Source organism: Pseudopipra pipra, chromosome W, assembly GCF_036250125.1.
Source record: "Pseudopipra pipra isolate bDixPip1 chromosome W, bDixPip1.hap1, whole genome shotgun sequence".
In the NCBI taxonomy this organism is placed as follows: domain Eukaryota; kingdom Metazoa; phylum Chordata; class Aves; order Passeriformes; family Pipridae; genus Pseudopipra; species Pseudopipra pipra.
In genome coordinates, this window is record NC_087580.1 from 33,294,616 (window position 1) to 33,319,490 (window position 24,875).

Below are 24,875 nucleotides of genomic sequence, written 5' to 3' on the forward strand. Positions count from 1 at the left end.
AGATACAAGGACTCCCTGAAACAACATCTTAGCCTTGGCCATATTGATCATCATAACTGGTCTACTCTGACCTCCAGTTGGGAGGCCTGGAGACACACCATCTATAACGCAGCTGATGCTTTTGAGAACGCACGCAGGATCACCCTTGAGGAGAAAAGACAACGCAGAAAGAACCGTGTCTTGCAGAATATACCACCTAAGGAGTCTTTCTGCTGTGCCTTTTGCAATCAGTTATGTCTATCTCATATTGGCCTCATTAGCCACCAGCGTGCCTGTAATAAATGTGGATAGAGCCGTCCCAAATCTTCGTTCGCGAAACCTGGCCATGATGATGATGAATGTTGTTATTGTGAATCTGTAATTCAGTCACTGTTAAAATTGTAGCAAATGTTATTGAACCACTTGATAATTGTTCACTTGGTCAATGATTAAGTGCTACTAATCTCTTTTGCCCCTTATCTTTGGATCCAAATCCTTTGTGCCCTGACCCTCTTGCATCCCAAGGCTCTGTGTAAATCATTCTCTTTCATCAAAAAATATATATTTTTCATGACTTCCACTTCAAAATCTTCTTCATTAACTAAACTACAAAACAACTCCAATTAGCTGAACAAGTCTTGAAGACAATGAAAGGAAGGGAAATAACTTGTTTGACAGTGTTTTAATGGGTCCCACAGTGTGTTTAGAGCTGCATCAGTTGTCAGTCCAAGATGGGCCATGGCAGAACTGGTGAGGTTGGGGGGTGAGGAGCAAGGTTGATCATCCAGGGTCAGTGTGGTCTCCTGAGGAGACACTCAGCATCAAGATCACTTGGAGAACACCTCTATCACCTCTTCTCTGAACTACAAAATATCCATAATTGAATTAAAACAAAAAAAGTACAAACTTGGAAGACTTGTTTTCAAATTGCTTTGAAGACAATTAAAGGAAGACAAAGAGATCCTGAGGGATTTCTGGAATTTAATGAGCCCCACGGTGTGTTTGCAGCCCAGCCCATGGTCCTGAGGTACTGACAGAAGATTGAAGAAGCTGCTGAAGAAGTCAGAAGCCAAAGTCCAAGTGCCTTGAAGCATTGCTGGGCCCCACTGAGGGCAGGCACTGACAAAGCCTCCCCAGGGACTCCTTGGAGCAGCTCCTTGGAGGCCAGGAGTGCAGGCAGACAAAGGCTCTGGGCAGGCCCCTGCAATGCTGAGCAAAGCCTGCCTTGGTTTTGTGGAGCACAAAGGCCAAGGCCTGAGCCCCAGGCCCTGGCCCAGCAGATCCTGTCCCTCCCGGCTGGCTCAGGGCTGTTTGGGGGGCACTGGGATGGGAGGGGGAGGAACAACAAAGGCCCAAAACTGGGCAGCCCCTGCCAGGCTGCTGAGGGAGGGGCGAGGCAGAAACCAAGTGCAGAACCTGCCAGGCAAGTTGGTTGTGGTGGCCTGAGTGGCAGAGGCAGCTGCCAGAGGCAAGGGGACAAAGGCCTGGGTGCCTTTGGGCCTTGCAGCCCTGCCAGAGCCCTTGGCCATCTCTCCTGCAGGCTGTCCTGCCCTGGCCCTGCTGCTGCTCTGGCCTTGCAGGCTGCACACACCCCTCCTGCTTTCCCACCCCCTCCCAGCAGCATTTCTAGACCCTCCCTGATGTCTCTGCACCAGCTCTGGCTGTTCCCTGGAACACAAAGCCATGGGCTGATCCTGACTCCCTCTGGGTGACCTCTTGCAGCACAAGGCTCCCCGTTGAGTGATATTTCTTTTTCCTCACCTTCAGTCTGAACTTTCAATGCTACTCTGTGGAGATTTCATTCTTTTTCCAAAACAGAGAAAAGCTCCATCCTGTCAGATCTGCTCTAGACCCTCTCCAGTTCTTCCTCATTCCTCCAGAATGGGGAACCTCACAGACAGACAGACCAGTCCAGATGTGGTGACCCCAGGGCTGAGTCCAGGGGGTGACAACTCCCTTGTCTGGGTGCCCACACTCCCCCCAAGGCAGCCCCATGTGCATTTGGCCTTAAATCAAGGGGCCATTCTGATTCTTTGTAATGTCCCGGAATCAAGTGGCACCGTGACACTGCAGGGCCTCATGGAACCAAAGGAATGCAGGGACACTGTGGAATCTCATGGAACCAAGGGACCATTGTGACATGCAGGGTCTCTTTGGGACAAAAGGAATCATGGGACATCTCAGAGCCTCGTGGAACCAAGGGGCCACTCTGCCTCCCCAGAACTCCATGGAATCAAGCAGAGCCGCTGCCTCCCCCCCGCCGCCGCACGGACCGGAGTCGCCGGCTCTGCCCCGCTTGGACACCTCTGGAGTCAGCGTGTTCTTGGGCAGCACAACTGATCTCAGACCAGAGAGTTTCCCAGATTTTGCTTTGCCCCCTCTTTCCCATGGTTTTGTTTTTTTTTTTCTTTGTTCATTCAGAGGGAAAAGGGGAAAGGGAGGCATGTATTGATCCCTGTTCTCACCTGTTTACAAAAGGGAGTTGGGACAGGGGGAGACAGCGGAGGCAATTTCCCTCTCTGTTGTAGCTTTGAACTGTTTTGTTGGTATTTCTGGTTTTGCTGTTATATTTCCTGTCAGTCAACTGTTATTTTTTTCACTTATACCTCCTTGTATTTTGTAGTGGTGGGGAATAAAAGAGGAGTGAATTCATTTTATTGGAGTTCCTGCCCCAATATGTCTTTAAACCAGGAAAGGTTGCTCAAGGGCTCCCTGAAATTTGGAATCATCCACAAAGGACTTGAAAACACATTTTATCCCATTGTACAGAGAGATAACAAAGATGTTCTATAGTGTTGTTCAAGGGCTGGTCACTGAGGGATTTCACCAGGAAGTTGCTGCCAAGAGGACTTTGTACCATGGATTTTATTTGACACTCTTCATTCAGCCAACTTCCCACCCACCACATCTTCAGTCCAGCTCTCACCAGTCTGGCCATTAGGACACCACAGAAGACCATGTCAAGGGCCTTGATAAAGTCTGGGCACAAAACATCCCCTTCTTTTGCCTCCCACAGGGGTTCTGCAATCCCTGCCTTGTCCTTCCCATGCCTGGCAATGGCTGCAGGAGGACTTGCCCTATCCCCTTCCCTGCTGAGCCTGAGTAGTCTGGAACTCTGCCAACCCTCCTTGCTGCCCTGTTTGCAGACTGCTTCCATGTCTGCCTTTCCCAAGGCCCCAGGAAGCTCTGGGATGGCTCTGGCTTTTCCAAGTGTTTGGGAGAGGTCTCCCAGTAACATTGCCCAGACATCTCAATAGCCCTGACACCAAAAGCTTTTCCATAGCCCACACTTCCAGAGGAGTGTCCAGGACACAACACAAGTTCTCCTGGTGGTTCTGGAGAATGAGAAGGGATTTCTTCTTTGAGGCCAACCCCTCCAATTGGATTTGAGTGCAGCTGAAAGGTTTGCTCAGCATTTTGCCCAGTGCCTCCCTGCCCTGAAGGTTTCTGGCCATCAAGCTGGAGCTGAGGGGGTTGGGCAGGTGCCTGAGGAGGGGGTAGAACAAGGGCTGTGTCCAACTGTGCCAGGAGGGCTGTGCTGGGCAAGGATGAGGAGGCTGCAGAAAACAGTGGCACTGGGGAGGGGAGAGGAGCAGGTGGAGAGACCTTGTGCCTGCCCACGCTGGGCAGGAGCTGCCCCAGGATGGCAGCTCTGAAGCACTCACAAGATGTCCCTTTGAACAGGAGGGGAAGACTGGATCTGAAAATGAAACCTGGAAAGCAGAGAGCAGGAGTGTCATGGGGAAACTGCTGGAGAGTTGCAGCCCTGGAGCAAGGTCACAGAAGAAGTGACCCAGTACATGCAGTGGCCTCAGAAGATCCCACAGCATCCTGGAGATGCTGTAAGGGAGCCCAGCTCTGCTTCACAAGTTCCCAGGGCCTGTCCCTGCCTGTGCTCCAAGGGCTTCCACCCCCCAGGACTGTGCTCAGAGAGCACTCAGGCCTTACAGCAAGAAAGGGGCTCAGGAGGACAGTGTGGAAGTGGCAAAGAGCAGCTCTGCAAAGACCAAGCCCTGCTGCTCCCTGGCAGTGCTGATGGGCTGAGATTATTGTCCCCTTCCCATTTGCAAATACCCCCTGTCCTGCAGTGTGCTGTCCTTTAGGAACATCTAAGAAGAAGGGTCTTGGACAAAGAAGGCACTGCAGGGTCCTTTATTTTGTTAAAATCCTCAGTGAGCACAATTCACCATTTGTACATGTCTGGGACAAATTCAGTGGGTAGACACTAAATTAGAAGGTAGATGCATAATATTTAATTGCACAGAAAATTATTGCAAGAACAACCTGATGACCTCCACGAAAAACCTGAGCAGGAAGGCTGGTCCATTAAGGAGTCCCATTCTGAATGCTACACATCAGAAACCTGGCACATAATTGCTCCGGAAAAGCATCCAGTCAGTGTTTTCCTTATGGCATCCTTGACCTCCTGGCTCCTGAGGCTGTAGATGAGGGGATTCAGTGCTGGTGGCACCACTGAGTACAGAACAGACACAATCAGATCCAGGGATGGGAAGGAGATGGAGGGGGGCTTCAGGTTGGAAAATATGCCAGTGCTGATAAACAGGGAGAGCACGGCCAGGTGAGGGAGGCAGGTGGAAAAGGCTTTGTGCCGTCCCTGCTGAGAGGGGATCCTCAGCACAGCCCTGAAGATCTGCACATAGGAGAACACAATGAAAATGAAAAAACCATACCCTAAAAAAGCACTAACCACAATGAGCCCAATTTCCCTGCGGTAGCCTGAGTGTGAGCAGGAGAGCTTGAGGATGTGTGGGAGTTCACAGAAGAACTGGCCCAGGGCATTGCCCTGGCACAGGGGCAGGGAAAATGTATTGGCTGTGTGATGCAGAGCAGTGAGAAACCCAGTGGCCCAGGCAGCTGCTGCCATGTGGGCACAAGCTCTGCTGCCCAGGAGGGTCCCGTAGTGCAGGGGTTTGCAGATGGCAACGTAGCGGTCATAGCACATGACGGTCAGGAGGGAAAACTCTGTTCCAAGAAAGAAGACAAGCAGAAAGACCTGTGTAACACATCCTGTGTAAGAGATGGTTGTGGTGTTGCGGAGGGAGTTGTGCATGGCTTTGGGGACAGTGGTGCAGATGCAGCCCAGGTCTGTGAGGGAGAGGTTGAGCAGGAAGAAGCCCATGGGGGTGTGCAGGTGGTGGTCGCAGGCTACGGCGCTGAGGATGAGGCCGTTGGCCAGGAGGGCAGCCAGGGAGATGGCCAGGAAGAGCCAGAAGTGCAGGAGCTGCAGCTCCCGCCTGTCTGCCAACACCAGGAGGAGGAACTGGGTGAGGGAGCTGCTGTTGGACATTTGCCGTTCCTTAGGACAGGGTCTGTTCTGAAAAGGAAAGCACAGGGAACAATTAAGACAGCCCCCTCTCAGCAAAGCCAGTGCAGTTTTCAGGGAAATCCCCTCCAAGTCAAGGCATTTCTTTTCTCTGGTTTGTGCTCTCTGAGGGTGCTGTGAGGAGCAGGAGCTCTGCCCATGTGCTGCCAAGGACTCAGCTTTGCTCTGCTGCAGTGCAGACACGGAACTGGTTTGGGACAGCTCTCATGATCACAGGGGATGTCACAGGGAACCCAGCTTTGATGGAAAAGTTCAATTCCTGTACTGTTGTCTTGGAGAAATTTTGGCTGCAGGAGAGAGGCACAGTGTATCCTTAAAATAATTTTGACTGGATTTTTTGGTTACAGTTATAACACCTGGGGGGTGTTTTTTTAGGGGCAAATTTTTCTGATGACAAATCTGAAGAGTGTTGAGACAGGACAGGCAGAAGGGCTGAGCTCTCCATTGCTTATTGCAGGGCCAGGAGAGCTGCAGTGCCTCTCAACCTGTTTCCCATCTGCCCTGCACTTTCCCTTGGGCTGCCTTGAAGAGGACTTCACACACAGATTCCTCTTTAAAAACCCCACCAAGATCTGTGCTGAGAGCAGGGCAGTGCTGCTTGAAAGGGCAGCTCTGTGAAGTGTCCCCTGTGCCAGCCCAGAGGTGCAGCTGTGCTGGACAGAGCAGGACAGGAGCCCTCCTGCAGGGAAGTCAAGGGCTGGGACAGGAGAGTGCCCACCCCCAAAAGAAGGCTCAGCACTGCCCAGGATCCTGTGCTCATTTCTGATCCTGTCTGAAATATTCATGTCTGAGAGTAAAAGAGTTGGAATTTCAGTGCAGCCTCCTGAACTGAGAGAACAATGTCTCTGCTACAATGCCTAAGCAGGAAACACACCTCAGGACTAATTCCTTTCCTGTAGCCCGTGTCTTTTGTGAGCTTTGCAAAAACTTCTCCGTTCAGTATCATGTAGTGGTCTGTGAGCAGGTCTGACCCTGCAACAGGGAGACATGGAAAAGATCCTACCTTAGCTGCCAGGTTTGCTCCTTGCCCACAGCCCTTCTGCCCCAGCCCTGGCAGCAGCTCCCCAGGCCGGCTGAGAGCTGCCCCTGGCAGGCAGCAGAGTCCCTGCCCAGCACAGCACCCTGGGCTGCAGGACCCTGCTCTGCCCCACAGCCCTGGGCGCCCCTGGCTGCACCCCCGGCTTCACAGCTCTTCCAAAGTGCCCCAAAACAGCCCCTGCTCACCCATCCCATCAGCTGGGGCTGGGCCAGCTTCAGGAGATGCCTCCAGGAGCTGCCCCTGCACTGCCCTGCAGCCACAGACTCACCATGTGCACCCTGCCAAGATTCCTCCTGCGGGGAGCTCTCAGCCATCCTGCCAGTGCTGAGCCCCTTGAAGCTCTGTCTGTGCCCTGCTGGTGTCCCTGAGCTGCCCTGGCAGTGCCCTCAGCCCTGCTGGGCTGTGCAGAGGAGCTGCTCACCAGCAGAGCTGTCTCTTTGAAGCTCTTCTTGCTTGCCAGGAGCTCCCTGTGTGCCAGGAGCCTGACGCAGCTCAGCAGCACAGCAACAGCCCCAGGCATTTCATGACCCTCAGGGGGATTGATGTTGTTTACATGAGACTCAGTCCCTGAGAGGAACTGAGTTTGAAATACTGAAGTTTCTTGTACTGTTAATGGGTCCCACTGAAGGACATGACTGTGAAAGTGTCCCCAGATTCCAGTTGGAACAGAAAACTGCAGACAGTGATGACAAGGATGGACAAGCAAGGGAAAGGTGGCTCTAATGCAGAATAAACTTTGACATGTTTCTTTAATCCAACGGGCCAAGCCCTGACCCTCAGCCCCTGGGAAGGCAGATGCTGTCCCTGCCTCATTCCTCAGGGTTCTTCCTGGGGCACTGGGATGTGGGATGTGCAATGCCAAGGGCAGGACCATGGGGTGGCACCTGCCAGGCTGCTGAGCAGGGACAAGGAGGCCATAAGGCCCCAGGGCTGCAAGGGCCACTCCCCTCCTGGCATCAGGGGCACAGACAGCAGCCATGGCCAAAGGCCTGCAGAAGGTGGCTCTGTCAGGGCCTTTCAGCTTCTCCCCATCCCTGTCTCCTCTCCAGCCCAGGCTGTCCTACGGTGTCCATGCCCTGCCCCTTTCCCTGCAGGCTGTCGTCATCCCCCCGGCTGCCCCACCTGGCTGGCACCTTCCTGCACTGACATCTCTGCGTCCTCCCTGGCTCTTCCTGCACACACAAAGCCTTGGGCTCATCCAGACTCCTCCTGGGTGATGTGTTGCAGCACAGTGTTTTCCATGGAATGAAATTCCTTTTTCCTCGTGTCCACTCAGGACCTCCCCAGCTGCACTTGGCATTAATTCTTTCTGTGTCATGCTCTTTTCTGCTCTGACAAAAGGATCCATCAGCTCTAAACCCTCGCTTCAAGCCCTCTCAGGGCTGTCCTGTACTGTCCTCAGTCTCCACACCAGTGAGGCCACAGCTCCTTAGCCCCTCTCTAGTGCTCATGTGCTTGAGACCTTTAAAGCCCATCTTGGGAGATTTCTGGACACTCACAGATGTTTTTGCAGATGAAAATGTCGTGCTCATAGTCTAAGGAAATCACAGTTGCCATGGCAACCACCATACATTCCCATTGCTACGGTCAGTTACCTTGGAAATAGAATACATTCCCATTGCCACAGTCAGTTACCATGGCAACCATCATACATTCCCATTGCTACGGTCAGTTACCATGGCAACCAGCATACATTCCTTTTGCTACAATCGTTGACCATGGCAACAATCACACATTCCCATTGTCACTGTCAGTTACCATGGCAACAATAATACATTCCCATTGCTAAGCTGAGTTACCATGGCAACCATCATACATTTCCCATCACTATGGTCAGTTACCATGGCAAACATCATACATTCCCATTCTTAGCGTGAGTTACCATGGCAATCATCATACATTTCCATTGCCATGTGCAGTTACCATGGCAACCATCATACAGTCTCATTGCTATGGTCGGTTACCATGGCAACCATCACACATTCTCATTGCCACAGTCAGTTACCGTGCCAACTATCATATGTTCCTGTTGCGACAGTCGGTTACCATGGCAACCATTATACATTCCCATTTCTACAGTCAGTTACAATGGCAATCATCACACATTTCCATTAGTATGGTCGGTTACCATGGCAACTATCACACATTCCCATTGCTACAGTCAGTTACCATGTCAAACAGCACAAATTCTCATTGCTACGGTCAGTTACCATGGCAACCAGCATACATTTCCATTGCCATGGTCAGTTACCATGGCAACCATCATACAATCTCATTGCTATGGTCGTTTACCATGGCAACCAGTATACATTCCTGTTGCTACGGTCAGTTACCATGGCAACCATAAAACACTCCCGTCGCTACAGTCAGTTACCATGGCAACCATCAGACAGTCACGATGCTACAGTCGGTTACCATGGCAACCATAACACATTTCCATTGCTCTGGTTAGTTACCATGGCAACCATCATACCTTACACTGGTAAAGTCAGTTACCATGGCAACCATCATACATTCTTATTACTATGGTCGGATACCATAGCAACAATCATACATTCCCGTTGCTACAGTCAGTTACCATGGAAACCATCATACATTACTGTTTCTACAGTCAGTTAGCATGGCAGTCATCACACATTTCCATTACTACAGTCGGTTACCATAGCAACTATCATACATTCCCATTGCCACAGTCAGTTACCATGGTAACCAGCATAAGTTGACATGTCTACGTTCAGTTACCACGGCAACCATCATACATTCCCATTGCTACTGTTGCTTACCATGGCAACCATCATACTTCCCACTGCTACAGTCAGTTACCATGGCAATCAGCATACATTCCCAATGCCAAGGTCAGTTACAATGGCATCCATCAAACATTCCCATCACTACAGTTGGTAACCATGGCAACCATCACACAGTCGTGTTGCTACGGTCAGTTCTGGCAGCCATCGTACAATCCTGTTGCTACAGTCAGTTACCATGGGAACCATTAAACAATCCCATCACTATAGTCGGTTACCATGGTAACCATCACACAGTTGTGTTGTGTCGGTTACCATGGCAACCATCACACATTTCCATTTTGACGGTCAGTTACTATGGCAACCATCATACATTCCCATTGCTATGGTCAGTTACCATGGCAACCAGCATACATTCCCATTGCTATGGATAGTTACCATGGCAACCACCATGCATTCCATTGCTATGGGCAGTTACTATGGCAACCTCTTGGTTCCTCTTGGAGAGAAGCAGATGCAGATGAGCCTCCCTGTTGTCCACCAACCTTTAGAGCAGCTGTGCTCTAAAGGCCTGTGTCCCAAGGGGTGTCTTCACCAAGACCCTGCACAAACCTCTGGGACTCTTTGCATCCTGTCATGGTGCCTTTCCAGTGAATTCCAGGGTTATCAAAGCCAACTGGAATGGGCTCTTTGTCTCACTCCACAAGGTCACCCAAACCAGTCTCTTCTCTCACCCTCACCCACAAAACGTCACCCCATTTCTTCATCTCCTAGAGCAGCTCCACAGGTCCAAGAAGCTCCTTCCCGCTGAGGACACCTCTCTCCTGCTCTTTCTCTCCTGTGTCTCCTTGGCCTTCTCTCCCAACCCATCACAGCCCTGCAACCTGGGAACTGTCTCAGCAGGCCTGGGCTGTTATTGCCTGCAAGTGGAATGAAGAGAGACTTGGGGCTGCAGCTCCTCCTGCCTGTGCCCCACACGCAGGGCATTGGGGCCTGTCTGGCTGCAGCCCCTCAGTGGGGCACCGGGGTAAGAACAGACTTGCAGTGGGGAAAGCTGCTCTGAAAGCCCCGAGAGCTGGGCTGTGCAGAGGCTTTGCTGACAATGGCCTTGGGGGTGAACGTGCTGGGACTCAGGCCCAGGGGGAAAATCCCAGGCCTGATCCCTGAGGAGATCAGCACGTGCTGCTGAAATGCTGGGGGAGAGAAGAGCCAGCAGAGGGAGGAAACAAGTGTGGACAGCCTGGGCTGATGTGCTTTGGACTCGTGCCTGGCCCGGCCTTGGCTGGGCAGAGAAGGGACAGCCTTTGTGTCCCTGCAGGGCTGGGATTCACTCCCTGCCCCAAAGGCCCCCAATGTGTCTGAGAAGCCCTGGGTGGTGCCTGTCCCACAACTGCTGGGAATGGGGACGGGGTCCCTGCACAGGCCCTGTGCTGTCCAGGGCAGCTGCTGCACTTGTGCTGCAGAGCCCTGGCACCTCCCCTGGCACTACAGGCCCCTCTTTGGCTGTTCAATCCAGGCTCAGCTGCCCTCAATTAGGTTCAGCAGTGAAGGGATGTCCATGAGACAATGGCCATTGTACTCCAAGGACATGTAGAAAATACCCTGAGAAAGAACAAGAGAGAGACCTCTCTCCCTGTGCCACCTGACTCCATTTGGTCACCTGAGCACCTCTAGGTGCTGCCCTGGACAGAAGGAACAGTGACAGGTTCCCTTGTCCTACATGTGGGCACCTTCTGCCACTGAAGTTGGCCAAAGCAATGTCCCAGCAGCCTCCAAGAAGATCCCACAGCTGCTGCCCTGTCCCTAGGAACTGCTCCACTGGAGCCTGCAGTTCCCACCAGGAATCTCGGTCACCTCTGACCCCTCAGAAGGAACCAGGGCTTTGTGTCCCAGCAGGTCACTCCTGGCTTTGGTCTTCCTTCATTGCCAGGGGAGCTGGGACAAGGAGTCACCTGCAGGGGCCTGTTTTGGGCCCACTGAAGTGGGGCAGGAGGAATCCCAGCCCATGGGGGTTGTGGAGGGAGCTGAGTGTCCTTCTGGCCCCAGGTCTGCAGAGCCACAAGGAGACACCTCTGTTGACTCAGCTGAGGCCCTTCCCTCAGTGCAGGTGAAGGAGATCCCTCCTGGGCACTGTCTGGGTTTCCTGTCTAATGATGGGACATGAAAAGGGGACTCTTGGACTTTGTGTGTGTTTGGAGAAATGACAGTGCTGAAAGAAGTGTCTGTGCCCAGGTGAGAGAAGGCACATCATTATTTCCTTCAGCTGTGTGCCAGCAGGTTCCCCTGGAGCCCCAGGGACAGCTGAAGGGAGCCCAGAGGAGCAGAGCAAGGGCTGCCTGGGGCTGTTGCTGTGCTGCTGAGCTGGGCCGGGATCCTGGCACACAGGGAGCTCCTGGCAAGCAAGAAGAGCTTCAAAGAGTCAGGTCTGCTGGTGAGCAGCTCCTCTGCACAGCCCAGCAGGGCTGAGGGCACTGCCTGCAGCACCCAGGGCACAGGAGAGAAGGCAGAGATGAGAGGCAGCCTGGGCTGGGAGGTGACTGAGCTCTCACTACAGGAGAAACCTTCCCAGGATTTGAAGAAAGAATTCTCTGGCTGTAGGAAAGTTCAACTTGCCTTCCTGGAGGGATCTCCTACAGCTGGCACATCCCACAGCTTCTAGGATCTTTCAGCAGGACTCTCCCAGTTGCTGCAGTGCAGGGGAAGTGGCCATATGGCAGAGCAGGGCAGGAGCTGCAGGCAGCAAGGGCAGAGAGGAGAAGGGAGCAGGAGGTTCAAGGGATCCTGGGCTGGGAGGACAGGGCAGAGCTGCTCAGGGCAGGAACCTTGCCAGCCCTTTGCCACGGTCAGGCTCTGTCTGCAGAGCAGTGCAGGTGAGTTCCTGCAAGTGCCTCTCCCAGCTGCCAAATGGCAGCAGTGGCAGGAGCTGTCAGGATGGCTCTGCTGGATTTGCTGGGGTGCAGCAGGAGAAGCTGCTGCAGAGCAGGACTTGCTGCTGCCCCATCAGAGGCCCAGGGCCAGAAGGTTCCCTGGGCTGTGGGGTGGGAAGGTGGGGGCTGGGGGAGAAGGTCTGTGAGGAAGGAACAACTCCTGGGAGGGCAGAGCAGGGCAGAGTCCTTCTGATCTCTGAAGTGTGCTGCAGGGATGAGGGCTGGTCACAGCTCCAGATCAAAGCAGGAAATTTCCCAGAAGGCACAGACAGACAGGAGGTACCTTCAAGAGAATGAACCAGTTCTTTCAGTGTTATACTCTGGGTTGTCTGGGTGCTGACTGTGACAGAGAAATCTATCTCTGAGCATAGGAGGAGACAGTGAAACATGAACTCTGTTAGATTAGAGGAGATTGAACCTGAGAGTGTCAGACATTGAAATTATCTTATAGACAGCATCAGTGTCACTTTTTCAGCCCTGGGCCAAGGGAAGCAGCTGCTGGCAGGGACAGCTCCAGGCATCAGAGCCCTGGGCAGGGAGTGGGGGGCAAGAGCTCCCAAAGGCCTTGGGGAGGGGGCATTCAGGCAGCTCTGGGGGCCTTTCCCTGCAGCTCTGCTGGGCCATAGAAATGAGGATTCCTGCAGTGGAAAAGAACTTTCCCAGGTGTGATGGTAGAAATAGAAAACACAGATACAATTATTCTAAACTCAGACTAAGCTTCTGCTCTGCAGCCCCAGCTCTTCTGAGTCATGGGTGTAGAGATGGAACTTTTGTATTCAAGGTCTCTTACATCTGACATTCCTTGTGTGTGTAAGAGCTCTACCAAAAAATTCCATGTCCCCCTGGAGCAGAGCAAAACTGACTGCTTGGCAGTGCATTTGGTGACATTTGACACATTGATTTCTTGTAGAAATGGAGTGGCTTTTTCACAGAGGTCTTAACTGTTCCCTGTCCTTTCCTTTTTTGAACAGATCCTGTGCTAAAAAGCAGTAAATGTCCAACAGCAGCTCCATGCCCCAGTTCCTCCTCCTGGCATTTGCAGACAGGAGGGAGCTGCAGCTCCTGCACTTCTGGCTCTTCCTGGCCATCTCCCTGGCTGCCCTCCTGGCCAACGGCCTCATCCTCAGCGCTGTAGCCTGCGACCACCACCTGCACACCCCCATGGGCTTCTTCCTGCTCAACCTCTCCCTCACAGACCTGGGCTGCATCTGCACCACTGTCCCCAAAGCCATGCACAATTCCCTCTGGGACACCACAGCTATCTCCTACACGGGATGTGCTGCACAGGTCTTTTTCTTTTTCTTCTTCCTTGGAGCAGAGTTTTCCCTCCTCACCATCATGTGCTACGACCGCTACGTTGCCATCTGCAAACCCCTGCACTACGGGACCCTCCTGGGCAGCAGAGCTTGTGCCCACATGGCAGCAGCTGCCTGGGCTGCTGGGTTTCTCTATTCTCTGCTGCACACAGCCAATACATTTTCTCTGCCCCTGTGCCAGGACAATGCCCTGGGCCAGTTCTTCTGTGAACTCCCACACATCCTCAAGCTCTCCTGCTCACACTCAGGCTACCTCAGGGAAATTGGGCTCATTGTGGTTAGTGTCTGTTTAGGATTTGGTTGTTTCATTTTCATTGTTTTCTCCTATGTGCAGATCTTCAGGGCTGTGCTGAGGATCCCCTTTCAGCAGGGACAGCACAAAGCCTTTTCCACCTGCCTCCCTCACCTGGCTGTGGTCTCCCTGTTTGCCAGCACTGGCATATTTGCCCACCTGAAACCTCCCTCCATCTTCTCCCCATCCCTGAATCTGATTGTATCAGTTCTGTACTCGGTGGTTCCTCCATCACTGAACCCCCTCATCTACAGCCTGAGGAACCAGGAGCTCAAGGATGCCCTGAGGAAAATGATGACTGGATGCTTTTCAGGAGCAATAAAGTGCCTGTTTTCTGGTGCATAGCATTCAGAATGGGACTCCTTATTGGCCCAGCCTTCCTGCTCAGGTTTTCGTGGAGGTCACTGTATTCTTCTTGCAATAATTTTCTGTGCAATTAAATATTATTATTCATCTGCCCTCTAAAGTAGTGTCCACCTTTTGATTTTGACACTGAGGCTGTATAAATGATGAATTGTGCTCTCTGAGTATTTAAACAAAATAAAGGACCCTGCAGTGCCATCTTTGTCCAAGACCCTTCTTCTTAGCTGTTCCTAAAGGACAGCACACTGCAGGACAGGGTGTATTTGCAAATGGGAAGGGGACAATATTCCCAGCCCAGCAGCACTGCCAGGGAGCAGCAGGGCTTGGTCTTTGCAGAGCTGCTCTCTTGCCACTTCCACACTGTCCTCCTGAGCCCCTTTCTCGCTCTAAGGCCTGAGTGCTCTCTGAGCACAGTCCTGTGGGCTGGAAGCCCTTGGAGCACAGGCAGGGACAGGCCCTGGGAACTTGTGAAGCAGAACTGGGCTCCCTTACAGCATCTCCAGGATGCTGTGGGATCTTCTGAGGGCAGTGCATGTATTGGGTCACTTCTTCTGTGTCCTTGCTCCAGGGCTGGAACTCTCCTGCAGTGACACCATGACACTCCTGCTCTCTGCTTTCCAGGTTCCATTTTCAGATCCAGTCTTCCCCTCCTGTTCACAGGGACATCCTGGGAGTGCTTCAGAGGTGCCATCCTGGGGCAGCTCCTGCCCAGTGTGGGCAGGCACAAGGTCTCTCCAGCTGCTCCTCTCCCCTCCCCAGTGCCACTGTTTTCTGCAGCCTCCTCATCCTTGCCCAGCACAGCCCTCCTGGCACAGTTGGACACAGCCCTTGTTCTACCCCCTCCTCAGGCACCTGCCCAACCCCCTCAGCTCCAGCCTGATGCCCAGAAACTTTCAGGGTAGGGAGGCACTGGGGGAAAATGATGAGGGAACCTTTCAGCTGCACTCAAATCCAATTGGAAGGGTTGGCCTCTAGGGAGAAATCCCTTCTCATTCTCCAGAACCACCAGGACAACCTGTGTTGTGTCCTGGGCACTCCTCTGGCAGTGTGAGATACTGCAAAGGTTTTTGTGTCCGGGCTATTGAGAAGGCTGGGCAGTGTCACTGGGAGACCTCTCCCAAACCCTTGGAAAGGCCAGAGCCAGCCCAGAGCTTCCTGGGGCCTTGGCAAAGGCAGACATGGAACCAGTCTGCAAACAGGGCAGCAAGGAGGGTTGGCAGAGTTCCAGACTGCTCAGGCTCAGCAGGGAAGGGGATAGGGCAAGTCCTCCTGCAGCCATTGCCAGGCATGGGAAGGACAAGGCAGGGATTGCAGAACCTCTGTGGGACGGAAAAGAAGGGGATGTTGTATGCCCAGACTTTATCAAGGCCCTTGACATGGTGCCCTGACCTTATGGCCAGGTTGGTGAGAGCTGGACTGAAGAAGTGGAAGATGTGGTGGATGGGAAGTTTGCTGAATGAAGTGTCAAATAAAATCCATGGTACAAACTCCTCTTGGCAGCAACTTCCTGGTGAAATCCCTCAGTGATCAGTCTATGCCCACCAATGCTGAAGAGCTCTCTATACAATGGGACAAAATGCATTTTCTAGTCCTTTGTGAATGATGCCAAATTTCAAGGAGCCCTTGAGCAAACTGTCCTGGTTTAAAGACACATATTGGGGTGGGAACTCCAATAAAATGAATTTGCTCCCCTTTTATTCCCCACCACTACAGGGAGACAAAATACAAGGAGGTATAAGTGAAAAAAACCCCAGCTGGCTGACAAGAAATATAGCAGCAAAACCAGCAATACCAACAGAAGAGTTTAAAGCAACAGCAGAGAGAGAAATTGCCTCCTCTCTACCGCCCTGCCCCAACTCCCTTTTGTAAACAGACACAAACAGGGATCAACACCTGCCTCCCTTCTCCCCTTTCCCCCTGAATGAACAAAGAACAAAAAACAAAACCAGAGGAGAGAGGGGGCAAAGCAAAATCTGGGAAACTCTCTGGTCTGAGAGCAGTTGTGCTGCCCAAGAACACGCTGACTCCAGAGGTGTCCAAGCAGGGCAGAGCCGGCGACTCCGGTCCGTGCGGCGGCGGGGGGGAGGCAGCGGCTCTGCTTGATTCCATGGAGTTCTGGGGAGGCACAGTGGGCCCTTGGTTCCAGGAGGTTCTGAGATGTTTCAGGGTTCCTTTTGTTCCAAAGAGACCCCACACTTCATAATCGTCCCTTGGTTCCATGGGATTCCACAGTGTCCCTGCATTCCTTTGGTTCCATGAGGCCCTGCAGTGTCACGGTGCCACTTGATTCCGTGATGTTTCAAAGAATCAGAATGGCCTCTTGATTTAAGGCCAACTGCACATGGGGCTGCCTTAGGGGGAGTGTGGGCACCCAGACAAGGGAGTTGTCACCCCCCTGGACTCAGCCCTAGGGTCACCACATCTGGACTGGTCTGTCTGTCTGTGAGGTTCCCCATTCTGGAGGAATGAGGAAGAACTGGAGAGGGTCTAGAGGAGATATGACAGGATGGAGCTTTTCTCTGTTTTGGAAAAAGAGTGAAATCTCCAAAGAGTAGCATTGAAAATTCAGACTGAAGGTGAGGAAAAAGAAATGTCACTCAACGGGGAGCCTTGTGCTTCAAGAGGTCACCCAGAGGGAGTCAGGATCAGCCCATGGCTTTGTGTTCCAGGGAACAGCCAGAGCTGGTGCAGAGACATCAGGGAGGGTCTGGAAATGCTGCTGGGAGGGGGTGGGAAAGCAGGAGGGGTGTGTGCAGCCTGCAAGGCCAGAGCAGCAGCAGGGCCAGGGCAGGACAGCCTGCAGGAGAGATGGCCAAGGGCTCTGGCAGGGCTGCAAGGCCCAAAGGCACCCAGGCCTTTGTCCCCTTGCCTCTGGCAGCTGCCTCTGCCACTCAGGCCACCACAAGCAACTTGCCTGGCAGGTTCTGCCCTTGGTTTCTGCCTCGCCCCTCCCTCAGGAGCCTGGCAGGGGTTGCCCAGTTTTGGGCCTTGGTTGTTCCTCCCCCTCCCATCCCAGTGCCCCCCAAACAGCCCTGAGCCAGCCGGGAGGGACAGGATCTGCTGGGCCAGGGCCTGGGGCTCAGGCCTTGGCCTTTGTGCTCCACAAAACCAAGGCAGGCTTTGCTCAGCATTGCAGGGGCCTGCCCAGAGCCTTTGTCTGCCTGCACTCCTGGCCTCCAAGGAGCTGCTCCAAGGAGTCCCTGGGGAGGCTTTGGCAGTGCCTGCCCTCAGTGGGGCCCAGCAATGCTTCAAGGCACTTGCAGTTTGGCTTCTGACTTCTTCAGCAGCTGCTTCAATCTTCTCTCAGTACCTCAGGATCATGGGCTGGGCTGCAAACACACTGTGGGGCTCATTAAAATGCAGAAATCCCTCAGGATCTCTTTGTCTTCCTTTAATTGTCTTCAAGGCAATTTCAAAACAAGTCTTCAAAGTTTGTACTTTTTTGTTTTAATTCAATTATGGCTATTTTGTAGTTCAGAGAAGAGGTGATAGAGGTGTTCTCCAAGTGATCTTGATGCTGAGTGTCTCCTCAGGAGATCCACACTGACCCTGGATGATCAATATTGCTCCTCACCCCCCAATCTCACCAGTTCTGACATGGCCCATCTTGGACTGACAGCTGATGCAACTCCAAACACACTGTGGGACCCATTAAAACACTGAAAAACAAATTATTTTCATTCCTTTAATTGTCTTCAAGACTTGAACAGCTAATTGGAGTTGTTTTGTAGTTTAGCTAAGAAAGAAGATTTTAAAGTGGAAGTCATGAAAAATATATATTTTTGATGAAAGGAAACGATTTACACAGAGCCTTAGGATGCAAGAGGCTTAGGGCACAAAGGATTTGGATCCAAAAATAAGGGGGCAAAAGAGATTAGTAGCACTTAACCATTGACCAGTTGAACAGTTATCAACTGGATCAATAGCATTTGCTACAATTGTAACAGTGACTGAATTACAGATTCACAATAACAACATTCGTCATCATCATGGCAAGGCTTTTGCGAACGATGATTTAGGAAGGCTCTATCCACGTTTGTTACAGGCACGCTGGTGACTTATGAGACCAATACGAGATAGACATAACGGATTGCAAAAGGCACAGCAGAAAGACTCCTTAGGTGGTATATTCTGCAAAACATGGTTCTTTCTGCATTGTCTTTTCTCCTCAAGAGTGATCCTGTGTGCGTTCTCAAAAGCATCAGCAGTGTTATAGATGGTGTGTCTCCAGGCCTCCCGACTGGAGGTCAGAGTAGACCAGTTATGATGATCAATATGGCCAAGGCTGAGATGTTGTTTCAGGGAGTCCTTGTATCTTCTCTTTGGGGCTCCTTTCTTGCAGCAGCCAGTGGCAAGTTCACCACAGAGCAAGATCTTAGGGAGGCAGTGGTTGGTCCTTCATCCTGGAGACGTGCCCTGCCCAGCACAGCTGTGTTCTCATCAACATGGCCTCAATACTTGTGACTGCTGCTTGTTCTAGAACAGATGTGTTGGTCACATAATCTGACCAGTGGATGTTTAGGATTGTGCAAAGGCAGCGTTGATGGAAGCGTTCTAGGAGACACAGGTGGTGGTGGTAGATGACCCATGATTCAGATCCGTATAATAGAGTAGACAGCACTATGGTTCTGTAAACACTGATCTTTGTACTTTTCTTCAAGTGTTTATAATGCCAAACTCTTTTATGAAGCTTTCCAAAAGCTCTCTATGCCTTTGCTAACCTGTTGTCTATCTCTGTCAATCTTACCATCCGAAGAGATGAGGCTACCCAGGTAATTAAACTGCTGAACTGGTTTGAGCACTGATTGGCCAATGGTGATATGGGGATGAAGGAAGACTTCCTGAGGTGCAGGTTGATGGAGAACCTCTGTCTTCTTTAAGCTGACTTCCAGCCCAAAGAGCTCAGCAGCATCTGCAAAGCAGGATGTTAAACGCTGCAGAGCTGCTTCTGTGTGTGCAACAAGGGCGGCGTCATCAGCATAAAGCAGCTCCTGGACAAGATGGTTTAAGGTCTTGGTGTGGGCCTTCAGTCGCCTTAGGTTGAAAAGGCTTCCATCAGTACGGTATCAGATGTAGATCCCGTCCTGATCATCGAGGTCTGCTGTGGCCCTTTGGAGCATCCTGCTGAAAAAGATTGTGAATACGGTTGGTGCAAGAACGCAGCCTTGTTTCACACCATTGGTTATTAGAAAGGGCTCAGAAAGTTCATCACCACATCTGACTTGGCCGTGCTGATCCTCGTGGAGTGAGATGATCATTTTAAGGAACTTGGGGGGACAACCTAAACGTTCCAAAATCTGCCACAGACCTTTTCTGCTCACAGTATCAAAAGCCTTGGTGAGGTCGACAAAGGTTACATAGAGACTTTTGTTCTGTTCCCTACACTTCTCTTGCAGTTGTCTGAGAAAAAACACCATGTCTGTGGTGCTCCTGTTGGCTCTGAAACCACACTGACTTTCAGGTAGCATTCCTTCTGCTATAGCAGGTATTAGGATGTTCAAGAGTATTCTTGCCAGGATTTTGCCAGCAATGGAGAGCAGAGTAATACTACGGTAATTTGAGTAGTCTGATTTAGCACCTTTCTTTTTATACAAAGTGATGATGACTGCATCTCGAAGGCCTGATGGTAGTTCGCCTGGTTCCCAACAGCACACCACAAACTCATGAAATTTAGCATGGAGAGCAAGGCCCCCACATTTCCAGACTTTGGGTGGAATTCCATCAACCCCAGCTGCCTTGTCGATTTTCACCTGCTGTATGGCCTTAAGGGTTTCTCCTAAAGTGGGGGCAGTATCCAATTCATATTTCACTGGTTGTTGTGTGATGGACTGAATTGCTGAGTCTTGGACTACACAGTTGGTGCTGAAAAGAGTCTGAAAGTGTTCAGACCATCGATTCAGAATGGAGGTTTTATCTGTTAGAGGCGTTTGCCCATCAGCACTGAGTAGAGGGCTTTGGGCTTGGTATGTAGGCACGTATGCTGAATAAAGGATTATCTTCTTGTGTATACATATATATACACACACACTGAACAGAGTGAAAATTGGAACCAAAAATGAAGTTGAAGTCTACTCAACTGTTGGTCACAAAGTGGAATTAAGTTTAGGAGAAAACATAACCTAATTAGGAGGTTATGAAAGGCACATTAGTATGTGCTGGAAAAGTAATTTTTATATATGAAAACTATTTTATGCTTTATATTATCTGTATAATACACAGTCTTACACAAACAAACCAAGGATGTGCATGAAGTTCACACTAAAGCTCTGTACTATATTTATTGCTCTCTGTGATCAGTGCTGCATTCAGGTTACATTTGACCTGCAGATGTAATGGAACCTCAGCAGAGTACAAGAGGGCAATCAAGAAAATAATGATCTTGGGGTGGCAAAGAGGTTTCTCTACATTGCTTTTCTGTGATGAAGAAATCACTGTCCCAGAGAAATCTTTGCAGGTGACAGGCTTGAAAAGGAAACACCTTCACAACCAGAGCCAGGAGATCAGAAACCTTGCAAAATTCAACTGCAGCCAATGTGGAGGAATCTGAGTTGGTTTTAAACATGACTAATACTCCTCTTCCTTTAGCAGATGCACTAATTCATTCTATAACCTGCAGCCTCCCCCAAAGTGCAGAAACTCCACAAGTGAAATTTGCTGAAGCTGAACATCAGATCAAAAGCTTCAGGCCTCTTCCAGCACGATTTCATCAGCTCTGCCTCCTCAAGAAGTCAGGAAAAACAATACAGCTACATGAAAAGTAAATGAGCAGCTTTTTCTTACTCTGAAACCAGAAAATAATGACATGAAACCCAGATCAAATGCAGCACTATCACTTGTCTTTCCAAATGCCAGCATTTATTCTCTCTCTCACAGCTCCCAGAGACTTGTCATCGTGATTATCCTCCCCATGGCGTTGGGGGCATTTTTGGAGCCAATTTACACCTCTAATACTTTTTTCTCTCCTGGAGAGAGAACTGATTTTGCCTGCACATTGTAATCCCTTCAGAAGAACTTTTCCCTTTCCCCCTAGTTTTCCTCACTTGTTGTTATTACTTTTTTCCCCCTAAGTTTAAAAATTAAAGCCTTTGCTCTGAAAGAGGGCGAAGGAAGAATGAAGAAGCTTCAAACCAAGGAGAAAAACCTTAAAATCCCAATTTCCATGAACAGCACAACAAGTCTCCTCCTGCATTAATGCCACCTCACGAAATGGCGATGGCCTCTGCAGGCAGCTGCCTAAAAACACCCACGGCTCCTCAGGAAAACAGAAATGCAATTGTTATATTTTTTCCCCCCTAAAGATTTAATTTTTCTCTCTTTACATTCAGCCCCTTGGTACTCCCGAGAACCCTCTGCAAAGCCATAAACTGACTTTTGGAGGAGCTTTTGGACACCCGCTGGGATCCTCCCCCGCGCTGCCGTGGGGCCCGTGGGTGTGTGAGGGGCTGAGGGGTCGAGCGCCTGGACACTGATAAATAAATATCGGCACGCAGGGATACGGGCCCGCCCCCGCCGCGCTGCGCAAACGGCGCAGGGATACGCAAACGGCGTAAGATGGCACCGCTGGCGGCAATGGAGCACAGCTACGCAAATTGCGTAAGGGGCTGGCAATGCCCGCGGCGCTACGCAAACGGCGTAAGGGGGGCGCCGGTAATAACAATGGAGGAAGTTACGTAAGTTGCGTAAGGCTACGCAAATGGCGCAAGGGCCCTGCCTTTAGCGCTACGCAAATGGCGGAAGGACCCCGGTGGCTTCCTAAGGGCTCGCGGACCTTTCCCGGTTCATCCCAGTCCTCTCCAAAGGGCTCCCAGTCCCTTCCTAAGGGCTCCCAGTCCATCCCAGTCCGCCCCAGTCCGCTCCTAACGCCGCTGCCCACAGCGCTACGCAAACGGCTTAAGGGGCTCTGCCGTTGCCCACAGCGCTACGCAAACGGCGTAAGGGGCTCTGCCGTTGCCCACAGCCCTACGCAAACGGCGTAAGGGGGCGCCAGTAACGGCAAGGGACGAGAGCTACGTAAACTAAGTAAGGCTACGCAAATGGCGTAAGCGCCCTGCCCTCAGCGCTACGCAAATGGCGGAAAAGCCCCGGTTCCTTCCTCGGGGCTCCCAGTTTATCCCAGTACCTCCCAGTCCTTTCTTAAGGGCTCCTAGTTCATCCCAGCTATCGCCGCGTTCTCGCGCTTCCAGAATTTTCTCCCTCCGCTTCCCAAATATAAAAGGGACTTTCTGTGCTGAACACCGAGCCGGGAGCACTGATGGGCTCGGCGCAGGGGCTGTGTGGTATTTGGTTTCTCTACAGTTCGTGTTTTTATAATGAAGGGGGAAGGGAAGGAAGGGAGCTGCTCCTGCCAGCATGCCAATAATCTGCTGCAAAGGACTGGAGCTGTCAGAGCCAATTAGTCCTCCAGTGAACCATTTAGCTGCTGAAATAAATCCAGTCCCAGGCACGAAATCAGCAGGATTCGAGACAGAAAAGCCTGTGTGGGTACTCAGGGCATTGAGCTCCTGCAGATTCGTGCACAGGTGCAACTTGCTACGTTTTAATACTGAGTGCTTTTGATACACAAACTGGCCACCAAAACTCCCTCGGGTCACAACGTGCAAAGGTGGGACAGCTTTATCCAGAACACGTAGACCACACAATTTCTCAAAGGTGGATCAGAATCTGTGCCAGACTGTGGTGGAACCATGAAAGCCACCCACAGGAGTTGCATTTCCCATATGGATATCAGGTGGGGACAAGTCCCTGCCACAGGAATGGTAAATCCATGGTGGGGTGGGAAGGGCCAAGATGCTGCCCTGGCAGAGAAGGGTGGATGTGCCACTGCAACATCTCCCAGCAACGCTGCTGTGGGTGGAAAAACACCATTAAGGTGGGACAAAGTCTAAGAAAGCAACTGCAGAGTCTGTCTCCTCTAAATGTGATGTCTCCCTCATCCAGACACAAAGCCATGCTTTGGACCTCCCTGCACCAGTCTTGGTTTTCCAACTCCTTAACCATATCAGAACAAGACAAAAAAAAATTACTTCTTTTTATATTCTTGTAGTGAGTTGGCCCTGGCCAGATACCAGGTACCCACTAAAGCCATTCTCTCACTCTCCCTCTGCAACTAGGCAGAGGAGAGATACAAAAAAAACAGCTAAGAATTCCTGAGCAGAGATAAGAGCTGGGAGCGGTCAGTGACTGATCACCTTCATGGGCAAAACAGACTCCAAGTGGGAATAGTACTTAAATTTATTACTAACAGGATAAGAGCCAAAGAGTGAGAAATAAAAGTCTTAAAAACACCTTCCCCCCGCCCCTCTTTTCATGTTCTCCCTCCTCCCCCTCAGCGGTGCAGGGGGACGGGAATGGGGGTCATGGTCAGTTGTTGTTTCTGCTGCTGCTCAGGGAGAGGAGTTGGAGTCCTTCCCCTGCTCCCGTGGGGTCCCTCCCATGAGAGACAGTCCTTGATGGACCTCTCTGTCGTGGGTCCATCCCTCGGGCAGCAGCTCTTCCCAGCCTGCTGTCCCGTGGGTCACTCCTCCATGGGGTCAGTCCTTCACGGATGAGCTGTACTGGTGTGGGTCCCCCACAGGGGCCACGAGTCCTGCCCAGGAAAAGCCTGCTCCAGCCTGGGCTTCCCTCTCCACAGGCTGCAGGTCCCTGCCAGGACCCTGCTCCATCCTGGGCCTGCCACGGGGTCACAGCCCCCTTCCTGCATCCACCTGCTCCAGCGTGGGAGCCTCCATGGGCTGCAGGGGGGTCTCTGCACCCCGATGCTCCCCTATGGGCTGCAGGGGGGGTCTCTGCACCCCGATGTTCCCCCAGGGGCTGCAGGGAGGTCTCTGTACCCCGATGCTCCCCTATGGGCTGCAGGGGGGGTCTCTGCACCCCGATGGTCCCCCAGGGGCTGTAGGGGGGTCTCTGCACCCCGATGCTCCCCCAGGGGCTGCAGGGGCACAGCTGCCCCACCCTGCTCTGCCCCACGGGCTGCAGGGCCTCAGCTCTGGCACCTGGAGCACCTCCTGCCCCTCCTCCTGCACTGCCCTTGGGGTCTGCATTGCTGTTCCCATGGTCTCACTCCGCTCTTTCCTGGCTGGAATTCCTTCTTTTTCTTAAATATGTTATCCCAGAGGTGTTACTGTCACTCCTGACTGGCCTGGCCTTGGCCAGCAGCAGGAATTCTGTCCTGGAGCCACTGGCATTGGCTCCACGGGACAGGGGAAGCTTCTGGCAGCTTCTAACAGAAGCCAGCCCTGTAGCCCCCCCGCTACCAAAACCCAGCCACAGAAACCCACTGCACCCAGTTACTTCCACTTGCCCCAGGATGGTTCCAGTTTCCATCAGGATGATCCTGGTCACTCCCACTCACTCCCAGTTTATGCCAGTTGTCTCCAGCATGCACCCTGTCACTCCCAGTTACTTCCAGTTGCTTCCAGCAGGATCCCAGTTGCTCCAAGGATGTTCCCAGTTGGCTTCCAGCATGGTCCCACTGGCTCCCAAATCCCCCCTGTGTAGTTCCAGTCACTCCCAGTTTGATCCTGGTCCCTTACAGTCACTCCCACTATGATTCCAGTATGGTGCTGGTCACTCCCACTATGATCCCAGTCACTGCCAGTCACTCCCAATAGGATCCCAGTTGCCCCCAAGGTGGTCCCAGTTGCTCCCAGCCACCCCCAGGATGGTTCCTTTCACTCTCAGGGACTCCCAGTCTGAGTCCAGTGTGGCCCCAGTCACTTCCAGTCACTCCCTGGAGGATGCCATTTGCCTTTTGCATGGTCCCAGTTGCTCCCAGTATGATCCCAGTATGAGTCCAGTCACCCCCAGTATGATCCCAGTAACTTCCAGACACTTCCAGTATGAAGCCAGTTTGATCCCACTCATCCCCA

General features: G+C 51.9%; 2 protein-coding genes across 2 annotated transcripts in view; one reads left to right on the forward strand and one right to left on the reverse strand.

Annotated features, from left to right (window-relative positions):
• The window catches only part of LOC135405259 (zinc finger protein 883-like), a 142,024-nt gene that overhangs the window by 56,942 nt on the left and 60,207 nt on the right, over window positions 1–24,875 (reverse strand). The gene's annotated exons all lie outside the window — the stretch shown is intronic.
• LOC135405459 (olfactory receptor 14A16-like) lies at window positions 13,030–13,996 on the forward strand. Its single transcript, XM_064640157.1, has one exon. It carries the CDS (start codon window positions 13,030–13,032, stop codon window positions 13,987–13,989), a length of 960 nt encoding a protein of 319 aa, XP_064496227.1. The 3' UTR covers window positions 13,990–13,996.